At 40.9% G+C, this 27,024-nt stretch overlaps 1 protein-coding gene across 2 annotated transcripts in view; it reads left to right on the top strand.

Annotated features, from left to right (window-relative positions):
• LOC309708312 (noelin-2-like) overlaps window positions 1-24,298 on the top strand; it is a 40,423-nt gene extending 16,125 nt beyond the window's left edge. Inside the window, exons 4-9 of one of the 2 annotated variants that reach the window (XM_082536243.1) lie at window positions 2,663-2,818; window positions 8,768-8,987; window positions 11,311-11,417; window positions 22,068-22,244; window positions 22,357-22,530; window positions 23,306-24,298. In XM_082536243.1, coding sequence (XP_082392369.1) covers window positions 2,663-2,818; window positions 8,768-8,987; window positions 11,311-11,417; window positions 22,068-22,244; window positions 22,357-22,530; window positions 23,306-23,626 — 1,155 coding nt within the window. In that variant the 3' untranslated portion in view covers window positions 23,627-24,298. The remainder of the gene's footprint in view (window positions 1-2,662; window positions 2,819-8,767; window positions 8,988-11,310; window positions 11,418-22,067; window positions 22,245-22,356; window positions 22,531-23,305) is intronic. The other variant, XM_082536242.1, reaches the window with a different exon arrangement.
• The last annotated feature ends 2,726 nt before the right edge of the window (window positions 24,299-27,024 follow it).

The raw sequence follows: 27,024 nt of genomic DNA, 5'->3' as shown, positions 1-27,024 counted from the left end.
CGAGATCTGTTAAATCTGCCAAAAAAAACCCAGCCTGTTAATTTTGTTGGTAGAATTTAACTCCAAGGATCACTGTGTCACTGTACAGTGCTGCAAAGTTTACATCCAGAGTTGCTAGCTTAATTGTAACTCTGTCCCTTTGTTGCATATAAACATTATGTAGTATATTATGTATACTTTGGGGTTTTGGAGTCCCATCACTATTAACCACTTATATATCAAAGGTAGGGTCAGGTGACTAAAGCCCCATTCACACAGTGCCAGAGACTGGTTAGTGACCCTTTTTGAACCACCGGTTGCTAGCAAAATGTTTATACTCTGGTCTGTTGGTGAAAACCTTCTAATGATTGCCTTTATCACCAGCAGATTGCTGTGGTCACCAATAGTTTGTATGGACCTTGCTGGCATGTTAGCAAACATTTGCTAGCTACTTTCTGAGAGGTAGTAAAACTGTGAAAAGTGCGACACAAACTGTAAATGGAGACTAGTTGTCTTCAGAGTAAAAAGTCTGCCCTTGAAATGTGTTGGAAACAGCACTGTGGCACAACTTTTAGATTAAAGCGACCATTTACAGTTTGTATTGCACTTTTCACAGTTTCACTACTGCTTGAAAGTAATTTCAATCTTCCATGCAAACAACACGTGACTGTGGCAGCCTGCTAACGACCAGAGCAATCGGAAAGAGGTTTGTGTTGCAACCCTCTATTTATAACTGATTTCTCTTAGAGATTGTCAGCAACGTCCAGAAACCACTTGGCAACCAGTTGGTGAATGCACATTTTTTCACTTCACAACAGGCAGTTGTATCATGTCCAGCATGGTGGATGGCTCTTGAGGAATATGCACATGACATCACACGAGAAACCTCTAGCATAGTGCGTGAATTCTGCCAGGGTAGTGTTGTCTCAAGTTGAAAACAGCAAGCTGTGAAGTACTTAATAGCAGCTACGATATTCGTCTTCAGTGAAAATGAAAATTTAAAACAATCACCAATGAATCCCTGAACACCTGTAACATCAGTGTCTGAAAACATCTGCAGCTGTTAGCTAACACTGGCATCACTATCAGTTCTGACAGCTTGTCTTCCTCCTGCTGCCTCCTCCGTCTTGGTTGGTGGCCCGTGTCACTACTAGATCCATAAAGGTGTAGACCTAGATGGCATTGCATCACCAGGGGTGGGTACTACAAAGTAAGATTACTGGGCTAGCAGGCTTAACATCAGAGTGTACTCTGTCAAGAAAGTGGCTCACTTTTTACCGAGCTAATTCACCATGGTAACTTACATTGAACACATAACCTGGTCAGGAGCAGGTTCTTTCACTTACGGCATGTTTTCAGAGCAATATATATTATCTGCGTAGAAAATGGAGTATTTGTATAAGTAGTTGTAAACCTTACTAATGTCAGGAAAGAAGCCAAGGTGTAGGTTAAAGCAGCTCAGACTGTGTGCTGCATTGTCATTAAAATGGGCATGTATTGATTTTGTGATGCAAAAAGTGTATAAATGGTTTTATACTTGATTTAAATTCACTTAGTTTTACACGGGTAGAATTGCAGCAATGAGAACACAGCGCATACTTTAAGTATATCTATTCAATCAATAAAAATAATTTTACTTTGATCAGCCAGTAAACTGAAGCAATTTCCACATCTTTATCACATCTTTCCACTCAGTGTATTAGGCTGTGGGACAGTAAGCTAGTCTCAGAACTCTAATATGCAGCAACCACTTTAGAGATAACTAGCAGCACTGAGAGCACACTCAGCTGTAAAATTATGAACGCACATTAAAATGTTTATTTTAAATGATTAGCTAAATACATAAATAACCAAGTTAATGATCTTCTATAGAAAAGATCTGTTATTCTATTTGCTGTTGTTTTTAGGGTCTCTAAAGAGACCAATTTATCATCATCATCTGATAACTCCTCTGACTGAAGCAGGCGTTGCTCATAGGGATCATTTTGTGTGGTAGAAGGGTCAAACGCTCATTGATTGTCATTTACAAGTCGATAGCTAATGAGCATACTCCAGATAATACTTCTTTCTGAAACATAGAATTATCAACATTTAAAAATTGATCTAATTTTTTATACATTATGTTTTCCATAGACTTCCATAGGATTTTGTGTCCCCTCTGTTGGCCATTAAAAAGACGAATTCCACATTGGTTTCACTTTTCAGACCTGGAATCTTTTCTGCTGTCTGTGCTACAGACAGCAACTACGTGGTTCTTCCTGCTCTTTCATTTCACAATAAAAGTCCCTATATACATATACATTATAAAATATAAAAAATAACATAAAATAATAAGTAAATGATTATTGAAATACAGCATTTGTTTTGTTAGTTTAACATTAACACTCAAACCAGCGTGCAACAACTTTTTTTTGTCTTTGCTATACTAGTTACCATGGGGGGTTAAAAATTCAGTGAACTAGCCCTTTGTTTGTCATCATATCACCACACAGCCATATTTGTAGGCAAACAACAGGTGTTTGGAAACAAATAACAGGTGCCAGTAATCAGACAGCATCCAAAGCCAATCATAAATATTAATGGAAGGGACAAACAGTAATCACTGATGGTATCAGCAGCATTATGCATATGCGTGTGTGTGTGTGTGTGTGTGTGTGTGTGTGTGTGTGTGTGTGTACATCAGGTCCAGAACGTGAGTCAGTCCATGGAGGTGGTTGACCTGCGGACATCCAGAGACCTGCAATATGTTCGAGACTCTGAGCCACTGCTGAGAGGAGTGGATGGACGGTTACACACTTATGTGGCCAGTCCCCGCAGTCTGACAGCTAGGAGCCTGCAGGTAAACACACACACAGAAACACACACACAAACAGACACACACACACATACACATCAAGTCGCATACAATGCAGACAGTCGCTGCAGGGAACATATAACCTTTGGTGTGAAAACATTGATTTCACGCATGCCAAGCTGAAGTTTCTTGCCTGCTCTCAGACACGCGAGCATCTTTCATCAAGAGGACAAAACTTGTCTTGAAGCTGTCAATTTGCTGGCTTCATGTCTGCTGTGTTAAAGTGTCGCACAGCCTTTTTTCTGAAGGTGCCAGTAAAACTGCAGCATCACTGCACACATTAAGGCTTCAAGCTGTCATAAAAAAAAAAATCTGTATGGAAAGAGTCTGAATTTTAATATTAATGACCAGATTAGAATAATATTGAAACACAAAAGCACAGAACATTTTTTCTGCATTTGTCTTTTATAGTTTGTTCCTTGGTACTTTAAATTTGCAGGAGAGAAGATAAGATTGCCTTCCTGGATAAGTATTGTGTTTTACTGAGGGAAATCTGAATGTATTTCACTTTCTAAATTAGGAGTACTAATCTCATTAGGCTTGGTGCTTTCTGCCATGATGCCACTGGCAGGCGTCTGTGCCAACAACAAAACATGGGGAGGGGTAGTGAAAGATTATTTCAAGAGCTACAGAGAATGACAGGCCGTGGATCTCAGGAGGGAGAGTTGAATGATCTAAACAGTTAAATCAGCTGTGAAACAGCTTCATTTGGCAGCTTAATGACACTGAAGTGGAAGCCTAGCATAACCCAGCTCACTGTTTACACATGGATGTAACTTTAAGCAGTGATTTAGGGACTTTCATCTCACGGAAAAGATAGGCAAAAACTATATGGTAAAGTATGGTTGACATTTTTCCACATTTAAGGTTTGTTAATCTGCTGCTTTTACAGGTTTTTTAATCTATATTAAGTTGATCAGAAACGGATGTAAATGGATTTTATGAATGGAAAGTGATGTGAAAAAGTAATTATTTTCTTGTGTGACTTTAGATAGACAGATAAAAGTAATAAATAAAACAGCCAACACATTTGAAATATGGAAATGTGGTCAAAAATCATATTATTGTGCATTAAACAGCTGCTGTAAAGTGGTCGGTTTAAAGGACCTCCTGGAGCGCTCTGACTGAAGGTGCTACTGGTGATAACCTCCTGGGCATGGCGTGGTCATGTTAGCTTTAAGAGCATTCTTCTCTCTGCCACAACAGTGCTGAACTGTTTCAAATTCAGACGTGACCACAGAGCCTTCTTAATAAGTTTTCTCTGTTCCTGTCTGCTGTGCGGTCTCCTTCCTCCCAGCAGGCCAAAGCATAAACAAAGCACTGGCCACCATCGTATTGTCCACACTGCACAGCAGGAGTGGAAAGGCCTCAGCCTTTGTCTCTTACTGTACCCCGCCTCCATATGGTTCTTCCAGTCCAGCTTATTATTGGTCACACCAAGATACTTGCAACTGAAGATAACTTTCACCTCGATGCCTCAAGTGTCATTTATTGTCATTTGTCATTTATTATTTTTGTGGTTTTCTTCATATACCACACTGCAATACGGCCAAACATCTCGACTTTGTTCTTGTCTGTCCAATAGACATTGTTCCATAAGTCTTGTCTAGATGCAGCTTTGCAAACACGGCCATGCTCTGACATGATCCAGTGCTAATTTCAATTCACACAGTTCTCAAATGCAGTGTAAAATAATGAAAAAGCTGTCATAAAACTGCACAACCCCATATTCACACACACAAATAACAGCCCTATATTACAGTGAACAGAGATAAACTAATACAACAAGCATGAAAACAACAATAACTAACAAATGTACATAAGTTAATAACATTAAAGGTTTATCTTAAAACACAATGAGAACAAGTTCAACAGGAAGTTATTACTATTTCAGTTAATTGGACCATGTATATAAATGTAATAAACTGATATAATAGCAATCAATCTTAAAAATTGTTGGTCAGTGCTACTATTCACAGAAGTAGATTTCTACTTAAAAATAATGAGTATTTTTACAGCCAAACATTTGAATTATTTGCTCTTTCTATCAAATTACCTCACTTCCAGCTTTGAAAAGGCAACATGGGAGGAAAAAAATGCTTAAAAGAAAGGTGACATAAATGTCAAATAGAAAATGTTTAAACCTCAGTTAAAAACGATACAGATCCAAAGTAAACATTGTAATTCGACAGTCATTTTGAGGGGTCACACACAGCACACATTATGCACAGTAAATTAGATCACGGGGCCAAACTGTCAAGCTCTGCTGTAACGTCTGCAAAACAACATTCGTGCAAACACCTTGACTTTGGCACGCAGCACAAATTCGGCTTGCTTCTGCATCCTCTTCCTGAAAATGAAACAAAATGTCACCTTTTTGACACAGTGGGGGAGACAAAGAATCCATCGCAAATAGTCAGAGCAGGACTTCCCGGGAGCGCTCTGAGGCTCACAGCTGTTGACAAAAAAAGACAACCCGATGGAGGATAGCAGCCAAATATAAATCAGGTTTTTTTGTTTTGTTATGGACGGAGTTCCAGAAAACTGAGCACACCTCGTGGCCTCAGTTGTTGCCATCTTTAGACCATCTACTTTTACTCTACTGAAATACAGCCTTTCACAGTCATAGTACCTTAAAGGTATACTTAATAGATGAATAAATGCAGAATAAACACAGGGAATGGCATTAACCTACATTCTAATCTTGGAGACCTTTTGGATTTTATTAAATTTAGATTTTATAACAAAATGTAAATAAAGAACAACGAACAATGAGGCAAGCAGCTGCAAGGGCATTTATGTGCACTCAGCTTAAGTTTGCAGAATTTAACGTTATTATCCATTTTTATTCGTGTTTATTTAAAGAAAACTTTTTTAATACAGCATATTTACACTGGAAAAGGAAAGAAAAGCTGTGTAAATTTGAAGGAAGCCTTTTTGACTCAACTAAGCGGTGAACTGTTGTATCAACTTGATTCAGTCAAGTTTAGGATCACTGATCTAATTGTGTGTTCAGTGACTAATTCAAATGAAAACACTTCTATTGTCCTGTTTGAATGGCTAATGAGGTAAGGCCTGTGCTAATTCGGATTAAAACTGATAATCTACTATTGGAAAGGTAATTGCTTTTCCACCGTGCTCTCCAACTGAGAGGTGAACTTAGACAAATATTCACACACATGTGTGTATGTGTAGCCTCAGGAAGTATAACCTAAATTCAGTAGGTGATAGCTGATCGAAAGACTGCCATCCCAGTTCATTCAGAAGCTTGATATCTCGGGTTATATTTGTGAAATATTTGCTTGCTCATCTTGTCAATGTCAGTAATTCCAAATTTACAGGTGAATCTTTTCAATAAATTCAGTTCAATTTTATTTTTATAATGCCAAATCACAACAACAGTTGCCTCAAAGCATTTAATATTGTAAAGTACAGACAAACCTCAACATTAAGGCGACCCTCAATGAACAAGTGCTTGGCGACAGGGGGAAGGAAAAACTCCCTTTTAATAGGCTTTGGGATCCGTCTGTCGTGACTGGTTGGGGGTGATTGGAGGAAATAGGACAAAAGATCCAGTACTTCACAGTCCTTCATTGGTTAGTTTGTCTTATCATGGATTTATGAAATATACATTTAATATTCTGTGGTCCCAGGACGAATAGTTTTGTTTTTAGTGTGTACAAGAAATAACCCTCCACAAACCATCTTGTCCGACTGTAATCCTCACCATAACCCCAAACCAAGTCTTCATATTAGAATTCATTAATAATTAAGAATTAAAAATATTTAATTCATGCGGACTTTGTCTACAAAAGGGACGCAAGCTCCACACTGTGACTGTACACACAGATTTTTTTTTGCCTGCTCATAAAAAGCAGTAGAAGTACACACACACACACACACACACTAACCCTTACTTACCCCAATAGGGCATATTACCGCCTCCCCATAAATCCATTCTGCCTTTCATCTCTTGCCGAGCATATCTTAACAGCTGGGGGGGGTCTGTTTTTAAGTTTTTATATAGTTGGTTTATGCATACGCGTGTGTGTGTGTGTGTGTGTGTGTGTGTGTGTGTGTGTGTGTGTGTGTGCATATGATTGTTGCTCCTGGGGGTTTTCACAGTCATAAGCATTTGCCTTTGCACTGAGAGGAAAGACTCCTGAATATTTATGTGGAACTTCAGTAAGTTTATCAATAACTAAACAGTATTTTTAACCCATGGAGGAAGGAAACAAGGGTGGAGGGCGGGAGTGGAGAATGGGATGTCAAATGGGAGTCATAAACAGAGAGAGATGGTGGAGGAAAGAGGAGGAAAGAGACAGGAAAGTAAGCCTTATTGCACCTAAATATTTCTTGGTGGGAGGGAGGACATGAGAGGACTGTGCAAGGAGAAGTAAGAGGGAAAGTAAAGGTTAAGCAGAGACTGGAGGAGAGATAAAAGTGTGAATCAGGAAGGGAGAGATTAGAGAAATCGAGATGAAGGCGGAGACGTGGCAGGGGAGGGATTAGCCAGGTAAAGTGGTTCGCTATCTAACAAACCGTGGCACCTTTGGCATTTTGTCAAAATTGGGGTTTTAATGAATATTTAATCAACTTGCAATTATATGCAAAGAACACTGCCAATATCAATGAGCGGTGATGATGTAGTGAGCTGAAGCTGCTTGGAATTACAGAGTTTTCACGCTGTGCTCTTGTGACATGTAGAAATTGGAAAAATGCGTCGTAGCGATGTTGGAAAAGTATTCAGGTCGTGATTTCAAGACAGCAGGGGAGGGATTAGATACATAAAGTGTTTGACTGACTGCCAACTGCTGACTGTTTCCTGGATATGTTGTTGTGTTTGTGTGCGGGGGTGCAGAGATGTTATAAGAAGATGATAACATTTTTGTCTTCGCTTTTGACACTTCTCTTTATCCTTCTCTCTTTTCCATATCAAATCCAGCTCTTTGTTCAGCAAGCTGAAAGAGAAGATACATCTAAGTATCAAGGCTAAAAGTAGAGATATAAAAGTAGCAAATAAAAATTTATTGTCCCTCTTGCTGCAAGCACAATTGTTTCATATGCTATCCATATTTTTATTGATCTCCATTTAAGCTGATTAGAGGGGGGAAAGGGGGCCTTTCTGGCCCGATATGATCCAGAGTGCATTTTTTTAAAATGAGAGTTTTCCTCCATCCATTTTATGCTGCTTATTTGGGTCACGTTGCCAGAAAAGACTTGCCCAGACGTACTCTCTTCCAGCACATCTTCCATCACCTCCTGTGGGACTGTGAAGCGTTCTCAGGCCAGATGGATTGCGCAGTCCCTCTAGCATGTTCTGGGGGCGCTTTCCATTCGGTTAACGTGATTCTCCGCTTCCCTCGCTCACGTCTGTTCCTCGGGGTGAGCAAAGAGATGCGGCGACAGAGGCAGAAATGAAATATGATGTGCAGCATCTCAGCTGCCAAATGCACAGAAAGAATTAAGGACGCAAAGTAAATATTCTTCTGAACCAAACCCAAAGGAAATGAGAGCTTTATGTGTCTCAGTTCATTTCATTTGTCTCCTACCAACAAGTTTATCAGCAACAGGTAGACCGGGGGGGCTGCCTTGTGACACAAGGATTGTCTCAAACATGTGCTCAGTTTTTAGCATCGACGAGTGAACAAAAGGGACAGGTGAACAGATTCATTTGAAACATTCACAGGTGGAAGGCAGCACAACGGGAGATTAAGGATGACAAGGAGAGTAATCAGCCGAATGAGAAACAAACCACCAACCCTGTTACACATGCTGGGATGAGGTCACCCTTACGGGGCACCCTGACCAGTCCGGACACATAAACTGCCTCAAGTGTGCCTCAAAGGGTGGCACTACGCCGAACTACAGCAACTGAAAGAGAAAAATAATGACTGCAAATGGCCTCTCTCACTTTCTTTAACTCATTCGCAGGAGTTAAAGGGTCAGATGTCTCAGCTACGGCCCCTGTTGTCAGTGGTGGAGCAGTACAGACTGGATCTACAGACGCTGGCCACCTTGCGGATGGAGCTGCTTAACCTGTCGATCGTCCTGACAGCCATCCAGGAAGAGATTGGAGCATACGACTACGAGGAGCTTCAGCAGAGGGTCCTGTTGCTGGAGACCAGGCTGCACAGCTGCATGAATAAACTGGGTACGTGCTGGAAAGAAAGCAATAACAAAATATGACTTGTGCTGCTTTTGAAAGTAACTCACGCGTTTGCAATTTGAACATGAAAGCGAAGAACGTGAGCGCGCGGGGGGTGGAAGCACGCAAAGGAGCACTCCGCAGGTTTACACACTCAAAGATTTATTTATACAACGATTCATCAGTCTGCAAAAATAGTTCTATAACAAACTGAGAAGAAGAACGTTCAGGAAGAATAAAGGAGGGGAGTGAAGTTTAAAAACATGCAAATTTACCACAGGGAGTGAGGAAGGAGTGTAACAGAAAATAGGACCAAGTTTCATCAAGTTGGTACACAATTTGCAAAGTCAGGCCTACCAAACTAGGATATACCCAACTAGTTCACTTACACTAAATGAATCTGTGTAGGTTCTCAGTCGACTGTGAAAGCGACTGGACTTCTTTATATTTGTTGAAAATGTTTCACCTCTCATCCAAGAGACTTCCTCAGTTCTAAAACCAAAATGAAGCGACTCTGAGGAATTTAACTTCTAGCAGGGTTTCTTTGCATCCGGTGACCTCAGTAGTTCACATGATAGGGTGGGTCAAGGTCTCACAGTGGTTTCACCCAAAGCCCCTGGTGATGTCATTTTTAACACCTTGGCTCATGCGATGATGCTCAATAGTGGGTCAAGACTTCACTAAACAGGATATTTAGGGAAAGATGCATACATACATAAGGAAAATCTGAGCTTGAAAAAGATGACATTGGGAATACAAATTAAGAAGTTGGCCTAGCTGACTTAGAAGCAAACAGGACCAACTGGCAAAGGAACAAAGGGAAGCAGAGGAGTACAAAGTGGACATACAACCCAGTATCGTCGCAAAACGTATAATAGACATGCCGGTCCACTGTGTCCATTCCACAATTTGTCTCTCCAAAACATGAAATCGACTTCACTGCGTGCAGAAGTTGCATTACCAACAGGGGGAGATGATATTTAAGCCACGAAGTCAGTAGTGAGCAACAAATGTATTAAGTACATTCCAGGGTCCTTAATTGGCAGAACAGATTAAGCTAGGCGGCTAATGTGTATATACATGCAAAGGTGTTAATAAAGTCTGTTTAAGCACTTTCCCGTGATAATTTTTATGTTGGCTTGAAATAAAATATTTTCCTCTGCTGTTACTGCAACTTCTGCATGCATGTACAATTCACGTTTTAGAGAGGCAAAGCTCGATGTGTCTGTTGCAAGCTTTGTCATGATATCGGGTTGGAATATGTGCAGCTTTTGCAGAGGAGCACATGGAATAGCTGTAGTGAAGTACGACTATGGTTTAGGATTAAAGAGATTTTTAGGAAGGATTCTTATTTTATTTACTTGGTAAGAGTTGAGGGTGTTTCTTCAGTAAAAAGAAAAAAAGACGGATAGCCATCGGGTAGTAACATGCGGAGACAGCTATGGGGAAACAGATGGACATTCCCAGTTTCCTCTTTGTGCTAAGCTAGGCTGCTGGCAGTCGCTTCATTTTTACTGGACAGACATAAGAGTGGTATTGATTTTCTCATCTAACACTCCAACGGGCAGTGAATAAATATTTTCCACAAAATGTCAAAGTATTGCTTTAAGAGCAGCAGAGAGTGCTCTAACAACAAAGTCTAACATGGGGACAGAAACAGAAGTGCACCTATTTAGGCCCATTTTGAGGAAAATTGAAAAGCCGGGACACAATAAGCCTGTTTGTGGAAAGCATACAAGTGGATGTTGATGTAGAAATGCATTTTGACATTGGGTTTGATCTAAATAGCTGTCTCTGTTGAGAGCCATTATAACTGATGTTAATTCAGGTGGCTGAAAAGGCTCTATTAAAACTCTCAGTGAAATAACCAACTACACTTTTCAAACCTAAAAACGGTGTTTTATAGTTGGAATAATGTAAATGCGGTATCACTGTGAGTGGGCAGTTTCATTTACCTGAAAAACAAAATGTCTTAAAGTTATTATCTAAATGACTAAAACTCCCAAATGTATTCCTCTGTGTTATCTTTTCGAGAAATAGAAGCTGCTTTTTCACAGCTCACGCCTGTGGCGTCAACACATTTTCCAGTTTTTATGAAGCATTGCTGAAGTGAGTTAAGACTGGTGGCAGGTGATGGCTGCTCATAAACCAGCTGGCCAAGTCACCTTGACGACGAGCATTACTCAGACCAATCCGGATAACATGAGCACAAACTGGTGCTCCATCTGCATTATCTTCTCCATGTGGCTGCTCTATGCATAAACAACAGATCTAGGATGGAGGATCTCCGCCTCAGCGTTTACATGGTCCGTTTATCATTTGTTAACAGGATGTGGTCGTCTGACTGCCGTTAGCAACCCCATCACTGTGAGGGCCTCGGGATCCCGCTTTGGCTCTTGGATGACTGATGCCATGATTCCCAGCTCTGACAGCAGGGTAGGTGTACAGTGTGATTTGTCTTTTTTCTGTTTTTTCTTCTTCTTCAGTTTGTTCCATTTATATATTTAAAAAAAAAAAAGGTTTACAGTCGGGGTTAGAACAAGGTTTAGGTTGGGATTGAGGCATTTGGTGGTCTGGCTCGGGGAAAGTCCTTCTAGAAGCAAGTCTCGCCACTCAGTAGCCATATATTTGTAATTATTTGTAACTCTTACAGAACCCCGTACTTACATGTAAGTGGACAGAGATGTTGCTTTAATTTCACTGAAACATAAAAAGTGCAGCTTTAAAAAGTCTGATAACTTGGTTTTGCTCTGACCACCATGCAGACTGCCCTCAACCCTTAAATTATCATCTCTATCTCATGCATTTCACTTCTTTCTGTCATTTATCTTGTTGTATCCTGTTTGTATTGAGTGTTTATCACTATTTCTGAGATTATTTAATTAATTACATTTATTTATTTATGGTTGTAGCTGGAGGAATGTTTGTTTGTTTGCTGCTGGGTATTTAAATCTCTGCAAATTTCATGATGTTACAGAGTCATTATTACTCAATCCAGAGTGATGTCTTTGACGGCCCACCAGAGCAGCTGAACAAACTAAGACCAGTGAAACTCTGCTGTCACATGTGGGCAACATGACTGGCTAATAGTTTCCTGGTTTATATAAGCACCTTTTCTGGTAGTACAAACTTCCTCTGCTTTCTTCTTTAGTTGGAAATGCACCAATCAATTTCCTGGCTGAGGTTCAGACTGGTGACTGGTTACCTTCTCCTGTGCGTGTGCGTGTTGAGCCGTTCTTTCTGTAAACATGATAGCTCGAAAAGTTTTGAATGAATTCTCATAAAACTTTGCAGGAATGCAGAGTGAGGTCACACATACTTACATCCACCAAGGTCGGCAAGGTCAACTTAATGATTTATTGGTCAAAAACTGACAAAAAGCTCAATACTGTAGAAACTATGATTCTTAGAAACTTAGAAACAAAGTGTAGCATGTATTGTCAACATATACATTATAAAATATCATCTCAAATTTGACCTCTGACCTCTTCTTCAAGGTCAAAAGATTGATCTGAAGGTCAAAGTGATAATAATGCTATATAGAGCTGTGTTTATTAAAACTATATTCCTTACTGCTGTTGTTTGTATTGACAGCATATAGACATATAGGGAATGATATATCTGGATTCTAGATATCATGTTACTTTGGACCTCTGACCTCTTTTTTAAGGTCAAACGGTCAAACTTTCACAAAATTGTTTTTTTTATTTTTAAATTGTGTGTAAAATGCTTTTGCTTTTGTTTGTATTGGCAACAGTTAGGAAATGATACGGCTATTTGGGGTTTCTTCTGTCATATAGTTTGCATCCAAATATCATGCCAGTTGGTAGATCTGAGATGTGTTATATCTCTAACAAAAGTATTATCAAGTGAAAGAGACAAGCTGCTAGTTAGAAATATGGTGTAGTATCATATTATATAATAGGCTCAAGTTATTGACAAATCAACACTCGTTATCCATCGCCTACTCCCACACATTTTGTTTTTATAATGAATATATACAAAATAAAATACTATTTCTTTAAGAGCAAATACAGCCCAGAGAACGAGCTGCCTTGATGGAGGTTTGTGCTCTTGGAGTGCTTCTTGTTTATTTATGTAATAGTCTCTGGCTCTATCTCGCCTCCTTCATATTGCCAATGCAAGCATAGTGGCTAGTATTTCCCAAATGTAACTATTTGCAGTTTCTTCTTTTCACTGCCCCGCTGAACAATTTACGAGCTTCATTGATTTAACTTAAATTACTGCACCTCAAAAAAGGAGACATTTTCACACCACCTGCATTTTGGTGTTTATTTGCTCCAACTCACACATGATCCGCTCGATGCAGCTGTCGCAGCGGCATCGGGTCACCCGCTAATGTTCTGGAGATATATTTAGATGTTAAATCATGTTAGGTTAAGTTCTTAGCAGGTCAGTTTTTTTTTTTAAATCAAAAATTTTCTCTGCTAGGTGTTCCATTCATAAGGGTCCCCACAAAGATAGCCATGCAAATATATGTGTATGTACTTGTTAGTATTCGTGTTGTGAGGGGATACATGAATGTCATATTAAAGTTTCAATACACATGCACCCATAAGAAATTAATTTTTAGTGTGAAGTCATGTGTGAGCTTAGATGTACTGTAAGTTTGGATTTAGATGGAGTAAAGGGAACTGATGTAATCATCAAAATAAGACTGTGTGCTCTTGTGGGCACATGACAAGTACGGCAGGTGAAAGTGGTCATAAAGTTGCCCGCTTCTATATTTTCGCTGATGTATTTTTCAGTTTCTTTCAGCCTCATTTCTAACATGACTCCTGTGTGCACTCTGTCTCCACACACACACACACACACACACACACACACACACACACACACACACACACATTCTGTTCAGGGAGTGCATATTAAGCTAGTTGTCAAGGCGACTGTCTCCCAGTTGCCAGGTGTGATTTATATCGCCATGGTGACCCTTGCCTGTTCTCTATTAGAATGTCTCCCTGGTGATGAGAAGGCGCTATACACAGCAGCAGTATCCCATTTATTGCTTTCTGTTTTCCAGTTCCAGGTGTGACTGGTGTAGTTATGGGTGGCGGCTCTTTCTCAGTCTCTCTGTCTATTTGCACCTTTGTCCCAACAATTGGAAGCTTTTTCTGGTCTTTTCATGCTGCACAGTAGGTGATGTTCCTGAATCGGAGCGTGGAGAAAGCACAAGAAGTGCACTTTTATAAATGCACTGGGGTTTTTTTTCTGTATTTGTATTGTTTTTAAATAAGCCAGCAAAGCTATTATATGCTGTAAAGTGCTTCAATCACTTTTATCTTATTCCCCCCTCTCAGCCTTATGGAGCCCTGTAGAACAAAGACAGTAATGTTTATCATTAAGTCCTTTACATTTCCTCCCTCACAAGACTATTGCAGGGCTGTTTCCTTTTACAGAAGTAATTATTTCTGCATGTGTCTGCCAGGCTCTAAAAAATGCATTTAAAATTTTACAACCACTCCTGCACTGGCACAACAAAACAAAACAGTTGCTCCGTACACAGCTGGAAAGGGCGCAGCTATAAAACGGTGAATACATTTTACTGAGTGACGCTGCATATGCACCCTTTGGATGCATTAAAGAGAACTAAAAACCAGAGTCAAGATGACTCACTTGGATTAAAATTGCACACTTGGTTCACAGGCACAAAAAAGCTTCAGTATTTGCTCCCATGTTGTGAACAAAAAAGTGGAGCTTTCAAACTGTTGAGTAAGTTCAGCCTGTTCTCATTTCCACTACAGCAAATACTGATGTACTGTAGAAGTCTCTGGCACCTCAGAGTGTCCTCTGAGTTTGATTATATGACACGCCAACTGATGCTTTTTACATATGGGTGCATGTTAAGCAGCTTTAGAAGCATGCCTTCTCTGCTTTCATGCTGTTTACTACAAATTCTGACTCTACCTCCAACATGTGAAAATCCCAGCCGATTCATCGGCTTTTGAAATATTCAAACCAGCCTTGCCACATTCAGTCCACTTAAATCACCTTTGTTGTCCATTTTAAAGCTCGCTTTGAACTTCAGCAGGTCGTCTTGACCATTTTGACATTCCTTAAGGAATGCCATGTGATTGGCTGATTAATTAACAAGCTGAACAGCTGAACAGCAGTGCCAAATAAAGTGGGAAGTGGGTTAATATGTAAACATAGCATACTGATTTGGGCAAACATTTCTCACATGAAACAGAATAATAATACGTAATGGGCTGTGACTGAATCTAGTTTACTTGTAATGATAAATAACATTAGCATAATAACTGACTGTAATTTATAAGGAAGCCATTAATCTGCCAGTAGAACAGCTGCCATTTCCTTGTTTCCATTCGTCTGCCACTCGATCTAATCTTCTCTCTTTTTGTGTTGCGGTAATTGAAAGTTAAAAGATTAAAAATTCAAGATTCAAAGTGTTTATTGTCATGTGTCACAAGAGAAAAGGCATTTCTTTGTGCAATGGAATTTTTTCTTTGCTGACCACCCACAGATTAATATATAAATAAATAGCTGAAGACAGAAAAGGAGACAAAATATGGAGATTTGAAACAGATGTGTGCAAAAGAGCAATAGCTTAATATGTAAGATGACCAGACGGTCAAAAAAATATTATTACTGTTCAAAATGTGTCAGTGAGTCTGATGGCAGTGGGGAAGAAGAAGTTAGTGAGTCTGGATGTTCTGGATTTCACACTTCTAAACCTTCATCTCGAGGGCAGAAGTGTGAACAGTCCGTGTTGGGGTGTGAGGGGTCTTTGAGGATGGAGGCAGCTCTCCTCTGGACTCTGCGATGGTAGATGCTCTGCAGAGAGGGCAGCGGGGTCCTAGTGATCTTCTCCGCGGTTGTTATCACTCTCTGCAGGGGTTTGCGGTCCATAGCAGTAGTGCTGCCGTACCATGCAGTGATGCGGCTGGTCAGGGTGCTCTCCACAATGCAGCTGTAGAACCTGCTGAGGATCTTGGCCGGCATACCAAATTTCCTCAGCCTCCTCAGGAAATACAGCCGCTGCTGAGCCTTCTTGACCAGCTGTGTGGTGTTCAGTGACCAGGTGAGGTCCTCAGAGATGTAGACGCCCAGGTACCTACAGCTGCTCACCCTCTCCACTTCAAGGCCCTGGATAGACAGCGGTGGGTGAGGCCCCCTCAGAGTTAAAAGTTAACTTTGTAGCTATTTATAAAAAGGAAAAAAAAAAGCTCTGTGCAATAACCTGGATTTTAAAGTAGTAATAAAAAAGACCTTCGGTTAAACAAAAGTTACAAACAAGATATTGTGTGTTGTTAAGTTGTCTGGTTACTCTTTAAGAAACAATTTTATCCACTTAATTTTAGTAAATGTGACCAGGTTCTGTAGTTTTTGGCTTCTAAAACTAACTGCAAAATTATGAAGGAGTGAAAATGAAACTAATCAGGGAGTGAAAACAAGGTGTGAAACACAAAGCTCCAGAGGAGGAAAAATCACGCTCTGACAAATTTGTGATTTATTAATATTCTTAAATGCAAATTCAACACCCTAATGATGCAAATTCTGTTTTCTTTACTTTCCTTCCAAACGTTTTTCCAAGCACACAGCAGTTTTGGCATTAATTTCATCTGCTGTGTTCTGAGAAAAAGAATCAAACCTAAGCGAGGCACAAAAGAGTGGTGTGGGTGTAGCGGAGAAGATGATGTGACTTTGACAGCCATTGTGTTCTTGTTGTTAAAGCTGTTATTCTTCATGATTAGACCAGCCAACTAACGGACAATCATCTTATTGAATCGATTTCCCCCCAAAACGGCGTCTTTTTATTCTCATCTCATCAAAAACAGACAAAAAATTCCAAACAATGATGTTGATAATATTTTCTCAGGCTTTGTTTGTAGTAGTGCACATATTGAATCATCACAAACATCACAGACCAAATTAGTTTGTTTGTAAAAGTTTGTTCTCTTTAACAAAAAGACACACACACACACTGTGAGTCAAAATGAGTAAAGTCATTCTCATACATCCTTTGGTATCCATGACTACAGGGTGCCACTTTGGCATTTATGAATTCTTCATTAGCTCATCAGTGCACAAATGTGCATGTGTATGTGTGTGTGCATATGCACGCGGCACACACTCACACGTGCGCGCACGCACGCATGGACACACCTGTCGCTGTATTTGAGAACAGCTGCTGAGGTGTGGATATCCCCTGATCTGTCAAGATGCCTCAGCTGATAGTGTGAGAACGAGCGAAAGGGCGAGAGAGACATAGCAAATGGAGGGGGCTGGGGGTGGGAGGGGGGCATGAGGACGGTTGCTGAAGAGGTGTTAGGCAGGGAAAGAAGAAGTGAAACAAGGGGCGAACAGAAGGAGGGGACGAGACAAAGAGAAGAAGAAGAAGAGGCAGTGAAGGCTGATCAAAAGAGCAACTGTAGAGGGAGACTAATAGGGGAGCCGTCTGATGGTGAAGGTGAAAAATGTGAAACCAAAGAAAGCAGAAGAAGAAGAAGCGAAAAAGAAAAGGTCAAGCATTTTAGTGCATAATTCCCCAGTTGCAGTGGGTTAAATCAGGGTTAATTCTTCGATTAGCTTCGAATTGTAGTTGTTGATCTGGTTCACCCTGCTGAAAACTACACTGTGAATGCTGCAGTAGATCCTCTTTTGGTGAGGGTTTTTAGGAAGATGCTCTGTAAGCGATGGTGAAATTCAATGCATTTGTTACTTCTAGGCTTCGTTTTTGTATTTCTATGCTATACAGTTATCTTTAAAGCTCCCCGAAAAGCCTCCTGGTGATCGAAAATGCAGCGGCAGGAGAGCTAACAGGGAACAAGAGTAGGAGATCACATTTCTCCTGGATTATCTTCTCTTCATTGCCTCCCTGTTAAAGCCAGAATTAAATTACAGGGTTAGAATATAATACTATGTTTGCATCAAAGCTCAAGCGTGCTTAACATGACATTACACTGAGATATGGTTAAAGATGAGCCAGGTTCACAGCCCTCTGGTATTTACTGTAGCCCTCTGCTTGCAGGCCTTTGATTTGTCAGGGTTGATCAGGTTAAATAGGAGCTGCGTTTTTGTCAGACAGTTAGGGCTGAATGTGAAGCAGTAGTCTGACATTTTGGCAAATATGCTCATTGTTGTTAGGGTAAGATGTAAAGAGCCTAACAATGGGCAAGTTCTGCAAATTACCTGTGTCTAGTTGTCCTATAAATACAATGCATCAATGACCTTTCACTTAAATAGCGTAAGTACTTTAAGTAATGCATCAGTATTAGTAGTGTAACTAATGTATTGGTATTTCCAGTACTGTGCTAAAGTCTCAAGCCACCCCTCGTTTCCTTGTATTTTCCCTCCAAGGAGCCAAACATTCTTGTAATTTTTTAAAGTGGTCTTGAGCAATAGTTCTCCAGGTTTTCTGAAGGTCTTTCAAAGGTTGCCTTTGGACACTGGATGCTTTTTCACCCAAGGGGTGAAGTTCTGTCCAAACATAACAGGCAACAAATGAATAATCAGCAGGCTTAAAAACCATTGAGATGAACTCACATCCTTAAGAAACAGGAAATAATCCAGCAGTGACCTGACACAGGACCTGAGAGATGCATCTGGGGCTTCAGTTGATCCATCTACTGTTCACTGAAGCCTCATCAGAAATGGTCTCAGTGAAAGGTTTAGTATCAAGAAGCCGTTTTTAAAGAAAGGAACAGGAGAAAAGGTTGAGGTATGCCAAATCATGCAATAACACTATCAGTCATGGATTGGCCTCCCCAGAGCTCAGACCTCAACATTATTGAAGCAGTGTGGGATCATCTTGATACAGAACAAAACAAAAGGCAGCAAAAAACCAAAGAGCTTTGAATGTCCTTTAACAAGCCTGGAGAAATATTTTAAGACTACTTAAAGAAGAGACTTTGTCTATGAAAGTTCAGGCAGTGGCTCTAGCAAATTTACATGGAAAATATATATTTCCATGTATATTTTCAGGTGATTCAATAAATCCCTGTATCTATTTCCCATTTCTCTAGAAAAATATTTTTAAAAAGAGAGTGACTTTTGCACAGTACTGTATGTTTCCCTCTTAAGAAAATATAAATACAAGAGCCTACTCTATATGAAGCTACAAACCGCTAAGCTAAGCTAACTGGCAGTAGTTTCAGAGTAGGATCAGTCCACTGATCACAGCAGTGTTTATTCGGCCTCTGGCTCCTCATGTTTGAGTATCCTTGTGAGAGATGCTGATCCCTAAATTGCACCTGATGCTGAGATCGGTGCCTTTACTGGCAATAGTGTATCAGTACATCAGTTACATGCTAAAAATGCCCTGTAAATGCAGTCCAACCCACTAATGTAAACCAACATGTGACTGCCAGTATGAAGAGACCCACTTGAAATGTCAGACGTGCTCCCGAATGAATATTTGCAGGACCTGTGGATATTCTTTCCCCTTAGTGTAGTCACAATGGGGAGGGATCACTTCATAGCATGTGGATACTGTAATAGGATACAACTGATCCTTTAAGGGCGTATGTGAGTAGGCCAGCCGGGAGGGGAGCAGAAAGAAAATAGCTCACTAATTTGTAAAACTTAGACGTAAGCTCTAGAAGCAGAAGAAGAAAACAAAATCCCAAGTCACTTTCCGTGCGCACCGTTTGCTATATAATCAGTATCTGGAGCTTGTTTATTTAAAGTACCGTATTTCCCGGACTACAGAGCGCACCTGAATATTAGCCGCACAAGCTAAAATCAGGGGAAAATCCTGTTTTGTACATACATTAGCCGCACCTGACTAAAAGCCGCAGGTGTTTCAATGTTGACTTATCATATGTAAGAGAATATGCACAAATCGAATTGTCAGGAAAGAGATGGCTGTTTGGAGACACACCACTTTTATTAATATTTTGAAAAACAAGTTATGGGTACATATTTGCATAACCTTTTAGGGTATATGTACAAGTAGCGGTAATTACAAGTACAAAACATGTACTGTGCTTCATAAATGAGTAACAAATGTAGTACATAACAATAACCTACAGCACACCAGAAAAATAGATTCGGACTACCTTTTAGGCTCAGGTGCAGTGACACGGCTTTAACAAGAAGAAAAGTCAGTCATTCACCACCATCTTTCTCTTCTTCCTGCGCACTAAAACCACCAAAGTCCTCTTCTCCAGTGTCGGAAACGAACAGGCTCAGGGTGGCTTCATCATCCACTCTCAGCTCCTTTCTTTCGTTGTCACTTTCAAAACCAAAGAAATCCTCATTGTCAGTGTCAGAGTCGAACACCCTCTGAAGAGCCTCCTCTCCATCAGGCAGCAGTCCAGCCCTTCGAAATCCGTTGGTGATCGTGGATGTTTTCACACTTTTCCACGCTGTCAGAATCCAGTGGTGGAGTTGGGCATAACTTGCTTTTTGCAAGTTTATCGCCGCTCATCATCCACGCCTCCAGCTGAACGCGTAGTGCTACTTTGAAGTTTGTTTTTCGCGCTACTTCGTACGGCACTACGTTGCCTGGCGGATGGACATGTGACTAACATACCACTCTTGAACTCCGATCCTTCCGCCAGGCAACGTAGTGCCGTACAACAGCGGAACAAACAAAACAAATCCGCTCATGGACAATCCATAGAAAAGCCGCACCTGACTAAAAGCCGCAGGGTTCAAAGCTTGTGCAAAAAGTAGCGGCTTATAGCCCGACAATTACGGTAAATGGTGCATTCAGACACGAGAAGATTACAGCTGCCAATAAACAAAGGGACTCGTCTTCCTTTGAAACCTATTTAAAAGCGAATTAAAACTGAGAAAGCTTCATCAGTGTTTGGAGGAGAGAAGAGAGCGCACTGGAAGGAGCGGGAAAGGCCAATCAGTCTGCTTCATTGTCTTTTCAAACCACTAGCCGAGTCTCAATTAAACTCTGTTATTGAAGGCCCTCAAAATAACCGCAATCAGTTACCTTTGTCTGAAAGTCTCTAATTCAATGTGAATTTTAAATATTGCTGCTACAAATGAACTGTAATTTAAAAAATTGCTGTTCTACTGCAGGAGAGGGTTTTTTCCCCTTAACAAAAAGGTTCCTTTTCATCTGCCCCCTCCCCACCCCCCTTTTTTTTTATCTGGCCTCAGTACTTTTCAGTCTTTGCGGGGGGGGGGATAACGAGCATCTTTTTCACCAACAATGCTCTCTCTTCCCAGTGCTCTCTGCTCTTTTCTTTCATCTGCTTCACCTCTCGTCCCCTCCCCGGGTAATTAATCCTCCACGCTGCCGACGCGCAATTTTCCACCCATCCCATTTCTTCTCTGGTCGTTTGTTTCACCACTGATCTTTTTCATCTTCTGCTCCCTCCCCACAACTTCTTCCACTGTCCTATATTTACAGCTCTTCTCATTACACTAAGATTATTGGGTTTTTACTTCTCATCGGGCGGTGATTTAAATTCAGGTCAGCTTGATTGAGGAGGTGGGAAAAAGGTGGACATCAAACATCCATACCTGGGATAGATCAGAATTTATTGCTGCTAATTATCTCCGGGAATGTTATAAACTGTGGAAATGCATAGCCAAAACTGCTTCCACTGTCTAGTCCTGAAATAGGAATATGATAGGGGGGAGCAGGCGTTCCCTAGATGGAGGCAGACAAAAAGCAGTTTTGTTATTTCTGGTGAGCAACCTTCGCCGAACACCGACTTGCATACACTTTTTGCTATTTGTGATGCAGGAAAAGCAGCTGAAGAAAAGCCCTATAACCTTTTGTATATTGAGCATCTCTCTTGCTGCGGCCTCACGCGCACAACTTCAGCATGCTGACAAATCCAGAGCTTTGGCAGGCCTGCTGAACCTGCGTTTGTTATCTTCCCCACCTGAAGGTCTGGGTGATACCAAACTGTTGCCTTTGCTTTTATTTTATTTGACCAACTCAAGGTTTGCAGCATCCAACTGCGACAGTCTGAGTACATTATGTCGTGATCTAATCAGTTTTTTGGACAGCAGGAGGGGGGGGGCATGATGGATCACTCTCAAAGCGTAACAGAATTTATTGCTCAGCAGGAGTTCATTTTACGAGCTGGCTATAGATGAGCCATCTGCGCTCCTTTCCCTTCTCTCCAACAGGTGTGGTCGATGGATGGCTACTATAAGGGCAGACGTGTGCTAGAGTACAGGACCATGGGGGACTTCACAAAAGGCCAAAACTTCGTGCAGCATCTCTTACCCCACCCCTGGGCGGGAACCGGCCACGTGGTCTACAACGGGTCTCTCTATTACAACAAGCACCAGAGCAACATCCTGGTACGAGACTGGGTCACGATCAGTAACAGCTGATGCTGATGATTGACGGTCGAGTAAAATGAGATGCTGTACGTGTATGTACGTGCATATGCGTGTGTGTGTGTCTTTCTAGGTTCAGTACCATTTCCGCTCTCGCAGTGTGTTACTCCAGCGTAGCCTAAGCGGTGCAGGATACAACAACACCTTCCCCTACAGCTGGGGAGGATCCTCTGACATCGACCTCATGGCAGATGAGACAGGACTCTGGGCTGTCTACACCTCCATCCCAAACGCTGGAAACATTATGGTCTGTCTCCGTTTTCTCTAACTTTCCTTCACAGAGACACATGAGACACATTGCCACACAGCAAATTTTGACTGATTTAAGTGTTATGACTAGCACACTGAAACAGAGAGAAGAAGCTGCTGTGCTGTACATCAAATTCATGTGACAGCCAGGATCTTATGTATGGTACTGGATCTTAAGAAAACACCAGCAAATAGAAACATCCAGCAAAAGCACACGATATGCAGTGGAATTTGAATAAAGCAAATACAAATACAATGAAATGCAAATACAATGAAAACAAACGACAGAGATGGACAAAAAAGCCACACGCTCACAAAAAACACCCTTCACAAGACACAACAGTTGTGTTTTGGGGAGACAGTTAGTAATTAGCTGTGCCCTAAATCATATCCTCGCCATCATCTACTTTATAATGCACCAATGAACATTGTGCTGTTTTCAGTGAAGACAGAAACTAGTGATTGAGTGTTTTCTGAATCAGTTGAAATGTAGGGTCATTCTCTCATCCACCTCCATCAGATAGAAGACCGGTTTATGGCTCCTTGGCTTCTCTTTTCAAGCCCACAGTTTGCATCCATCTTTTATGCAGACGGTCTGTGATACTGTGAGGCCCTTTAGAAAACAAAAAATAAAAGTCCTCTCTCATGTACAATCTACGACAAACACGCTGCTTTCAACAAATTTCACCATTTCTGCAGCTACAGATTTACCTCAGCTTATTCACAACCGTGTGAGACGGCATCATTGCCAACCCTGTCCTCTCTGCCTCCAGGTGAGTCGCCTCGACCCTCATTCGCTTGAAGTCCTCCACAGCTGGGACACGGGGTTTCCTAAGCGGAGTGCTGGGGAGGCTTTCATGATTTGCGGCACCCTGTACGTCACCAACTCCCATCTGGCCGGAGCAAAGGTCCACTTTGCCTACCACACCAACACCTCCACGTACGAATACACCGACATCCCCTTCCACAACCAGTACTCCCACATCAGCATGATGGACTACAACCCCAGAGAGAGAGCACTGTACACCTGGAACAACGGTCACCAGGTCCTCTATAATGTCACACTGTTTCACGTTATCAGGAGCGATGGATAGATTTACACCTAAAAGATATAAATAAAAATGAAAATGAAAAAAACAAAGTAGAGATGAAGGAGAAAGGTTTTTAAAGGACACTTCAAAACTTGCAAAAATACACACGCATGCACACACACACGCACACAACAGCGACTGACATCTCAACAAGGTAATAAGTACTGTCTGTGTTTGAATTTGAATGACTTCTAGATGATGTGAGCTCGCTGAGCTAATAACTAGACACAGTACATGGTTGTCAAATACCAGTCTAAAGGTCACAGACAAGAAGTGTTCATCACCGCGACGATGGGCTTAACTGCCTCTGCAGCAGGGACGCTGATAGAAAAGAAGGAAGTCAGACATTTTGAGCTCATCCATATTCTGTTACGTTTCATTCCACTCGTATATCAAGAAGTGACTTTGGAAGTAGAGGTCGCATTGTTGGAAAAAAAAAATTATATATATATACACACAGCTCATGAACTGAATTTCACCTCGCTTCAAACCTCGAGCTATGACGATGGCCCTGACTGAGATATTCCGGGTTTGTGATGTGATCGTGGACGTGTTCAGTCAGCATGGTTGTTCATTCAATAAAGTTTACTGTCAAACTTTGCCAAGACTTCTTTGTCCTGATCTCTACACAACATAGTATACACAAATACACCAAAACAAAAAAGGCTTTGTGCTTTCTCTCCTTCTACCTTTCTCCACTTGGGCATCTGGTTGGATGGAGCCTCATGAATTTAGAGGATTAAAAAACACAAACAGGGAACCAAAGATGTCCTCATGGGATGGCAGGTGTAAGCAGTATATTCAAATAGCCACAGATGCTCTTCAGTGCACATCTTCCAGAACAAAGCAGCATCCAATCATGTGACAGTCTGCTAAATTTTTCCTTCTTAACGTTAGCTTTTCAGGATCTGCTTGCTATGTTGTGTGAGGTACTTTTTAACATGGCTTTGGAAGAGCTCAATACAGAGTGAAAAATAAAGAGTGTAATGGATACTAAAGGGCAGTGACGATCGCACAGTGTCTGGAATGCCATTCCTATAACCAGTGCACTGATTGCAATTAGCTCCTCAAGTAGAGCTGGGCGATAGAACGATAACGATATGTATCGCGATATAACTTTTACTCGATAGAGAAATTAAGCTATCGCGATAGACCTCGCCGCTCTTGTCCTCTTAAAAAAAAAAAAAAAAGGTCAGCCAATCCAAATTAAGTAGCGCAGAGCCGAACCAATCACAGCCGCAGCGTCACGTCGCGTGACTTGTTACGTACAGCACAAGTGCCAAGCCGCACGTGTGTTTGTTTGGGAAGCAGCCAGCGGGTAATGGAGCCAGCGCGTAATGGAGGAAATGAGTGTGCCGACTAGAAAAATCAACCGAGCGTGACCGAAGAGAAAACAGATGATGGTTCCAACGCCGGAGAGATTGTCGAACGGAAGAGCCATAGAAGTTCCGTAGTGTGAAGGTATTTCGGCTATTTCAAGTCTGACAAAAAAACAGAGTAGCATGCACTGTAAATGTGCCGAAAGCAAGTCTGGAAATACAATAAACTGGTGCATGCGTCACACTGTGCGCCACGTTATTGTTTCAGTGAAATGAATTTCTACAATACTGTTAATTCTACTCTCTGCAGTGTTTAAATGCTTACATATACACACAGTTACTGTCCGTCCACACATACGACTCTGTTCTGCTTCTATGCCCCAGCTTTGTTTACTTTTTCCCACCGAGGCTTCTAGACTTCTGATTGGCCAACATTTCTGCACGGTTAGGAATCTAGCGCCACCTGCTGCTTTGGCATGTTCATAGCAGCGTTTTCCTTCATTTCTGCCTTTATGTGTGGACGGGATTATTTTTTAAAACGAAAACGGAAAATCTCCGTTTTCAAAAATACCCGTGTACGTGTGGACGTAGCCTCAGTCTCTGACTGGAAGCGCTAATTCGTCATTCGGCTTTTGTCAGACTAAAGTAACTGTTAAAACTGTTTGAAAAGCTAAGCTATACAACAAGGAGAGATTGAGAATTTCCTTTTAGTTCTCAGTTTCTTTGATATTGACAAAAGTTAGTCAGTTTTGTCTGTTCTTCTGTAAAACAAACTAAGATTTATTTTTAGAATTAATATTTTGTTTCTAAGTGGAATTGACAATTTAGTCTGTTTCGTTTGTTCTATTTTGAAACTTAAACGCTTTAGCGGCTGCCTTTTGTGTAGTTTGCAATATTTGCCTTTATTTATCTGAAAAAGTCTCATGTTCCTTAAGTACATCTACCCTGTTGAACTTATTATGGGAAATAAATATTTAAATAAAAACAAGCTGCTGATTATTTCACATTTTACTTGTGAGCAACGGCACATTTAAATCTTACAAATATAGTTATTTGGCTTATATCGTGATAGATATCGTTATCGCCTGAAATGAAAAAAACATATCGTGATATGAAAAAATCTCATATCGCCCAGCTCTATCCTCAGGCATGCAGCAGTGTGGTTGGGCAGCTGGCTTCCATGAGTCAGTAGACCATCTCCCACATGTTGCTGTGACAGAAAATACAAATGCTGCTTACAAAAACACCTGAAAAAGCCATAACTCCACATATAAACAACTGGTTCCTCCAATCTTAATAACAATATATGGAAAATGCCTCTTATGTTTATGTGCTAGCATTCCCAATGAGGGTCAAAAAATTGAATTTTTCTGCAAGAAAAAACCCCAAATGAGCATTTCTAAGGGAAAATTATGTGATCGACATGTTAGTAATGATTTCCACCATGTACCAAAGGAAACTTGGTAAATTGTGGTTAGTGTAAACTGTGTCTCCATTTTTCCTTCTCAGTTTCTACACTTACTAGAGTGATTATGTGTTGGACACACATATTTCTTAATTTGGGCAAATTTGAATATCGAGCTGATGGTAATCTTCTCTCACAGCAATTATACATCTGATTTTGAGGTTTAGCTTTGTAAGTAACCAGGTGAGCATATCAGGGGACAGTTTGTCTGCACTTTATTTCTCTCATGATGGTGATAAAAATCAGTTTATTTTTTCATTTGATGGGTCAAACTACACGTTTATTCTTATGCTGTGCATTGAAATTTAAAAGGATAACTAGCTAGCAAATTCTGAAAAGAATGTAAGTGTAGTCTGCCGTAACGCCACGTTTAGGAATAAACAAGCACAGCATATTGGCACAAAGACCCCAACTAACTGTCAAGCATGGAGGTGGAGGGGTGATGATTTGGGCTTGTTTTGTAGCTGCTGAGCCAGTTGCGAACGCCTCAACATCGATCCCAAACATATCAACAATCTCGAACAGAATGGCTGAAAAAGGAAAGAATCAGAGAGTTTCAGTTGCCTAGTGAAAGTTCAGACCTCAACCTGATCGAAATACTGTGGATGTGTATAAAC

This window comes from Aulonocara stuartgranti (genome assembly GCF_965226115.1).
Source record: "Aulonocara stuartgranti genome assembly, chromosome: 6".
In the NCBI taxonomy this organism is placed as follows: domain Eukaryota; kingdom Metazoa; phylum Chordata; class Actinopteri; order Cichliformes; family Cichlidae; genus Aulonocara; species Aulonocara stuartgranti.
Note: the sequence above shows the minus strand (reverse complement) of the source record. Positions and strands in the feature narration are given on the sequence as shown.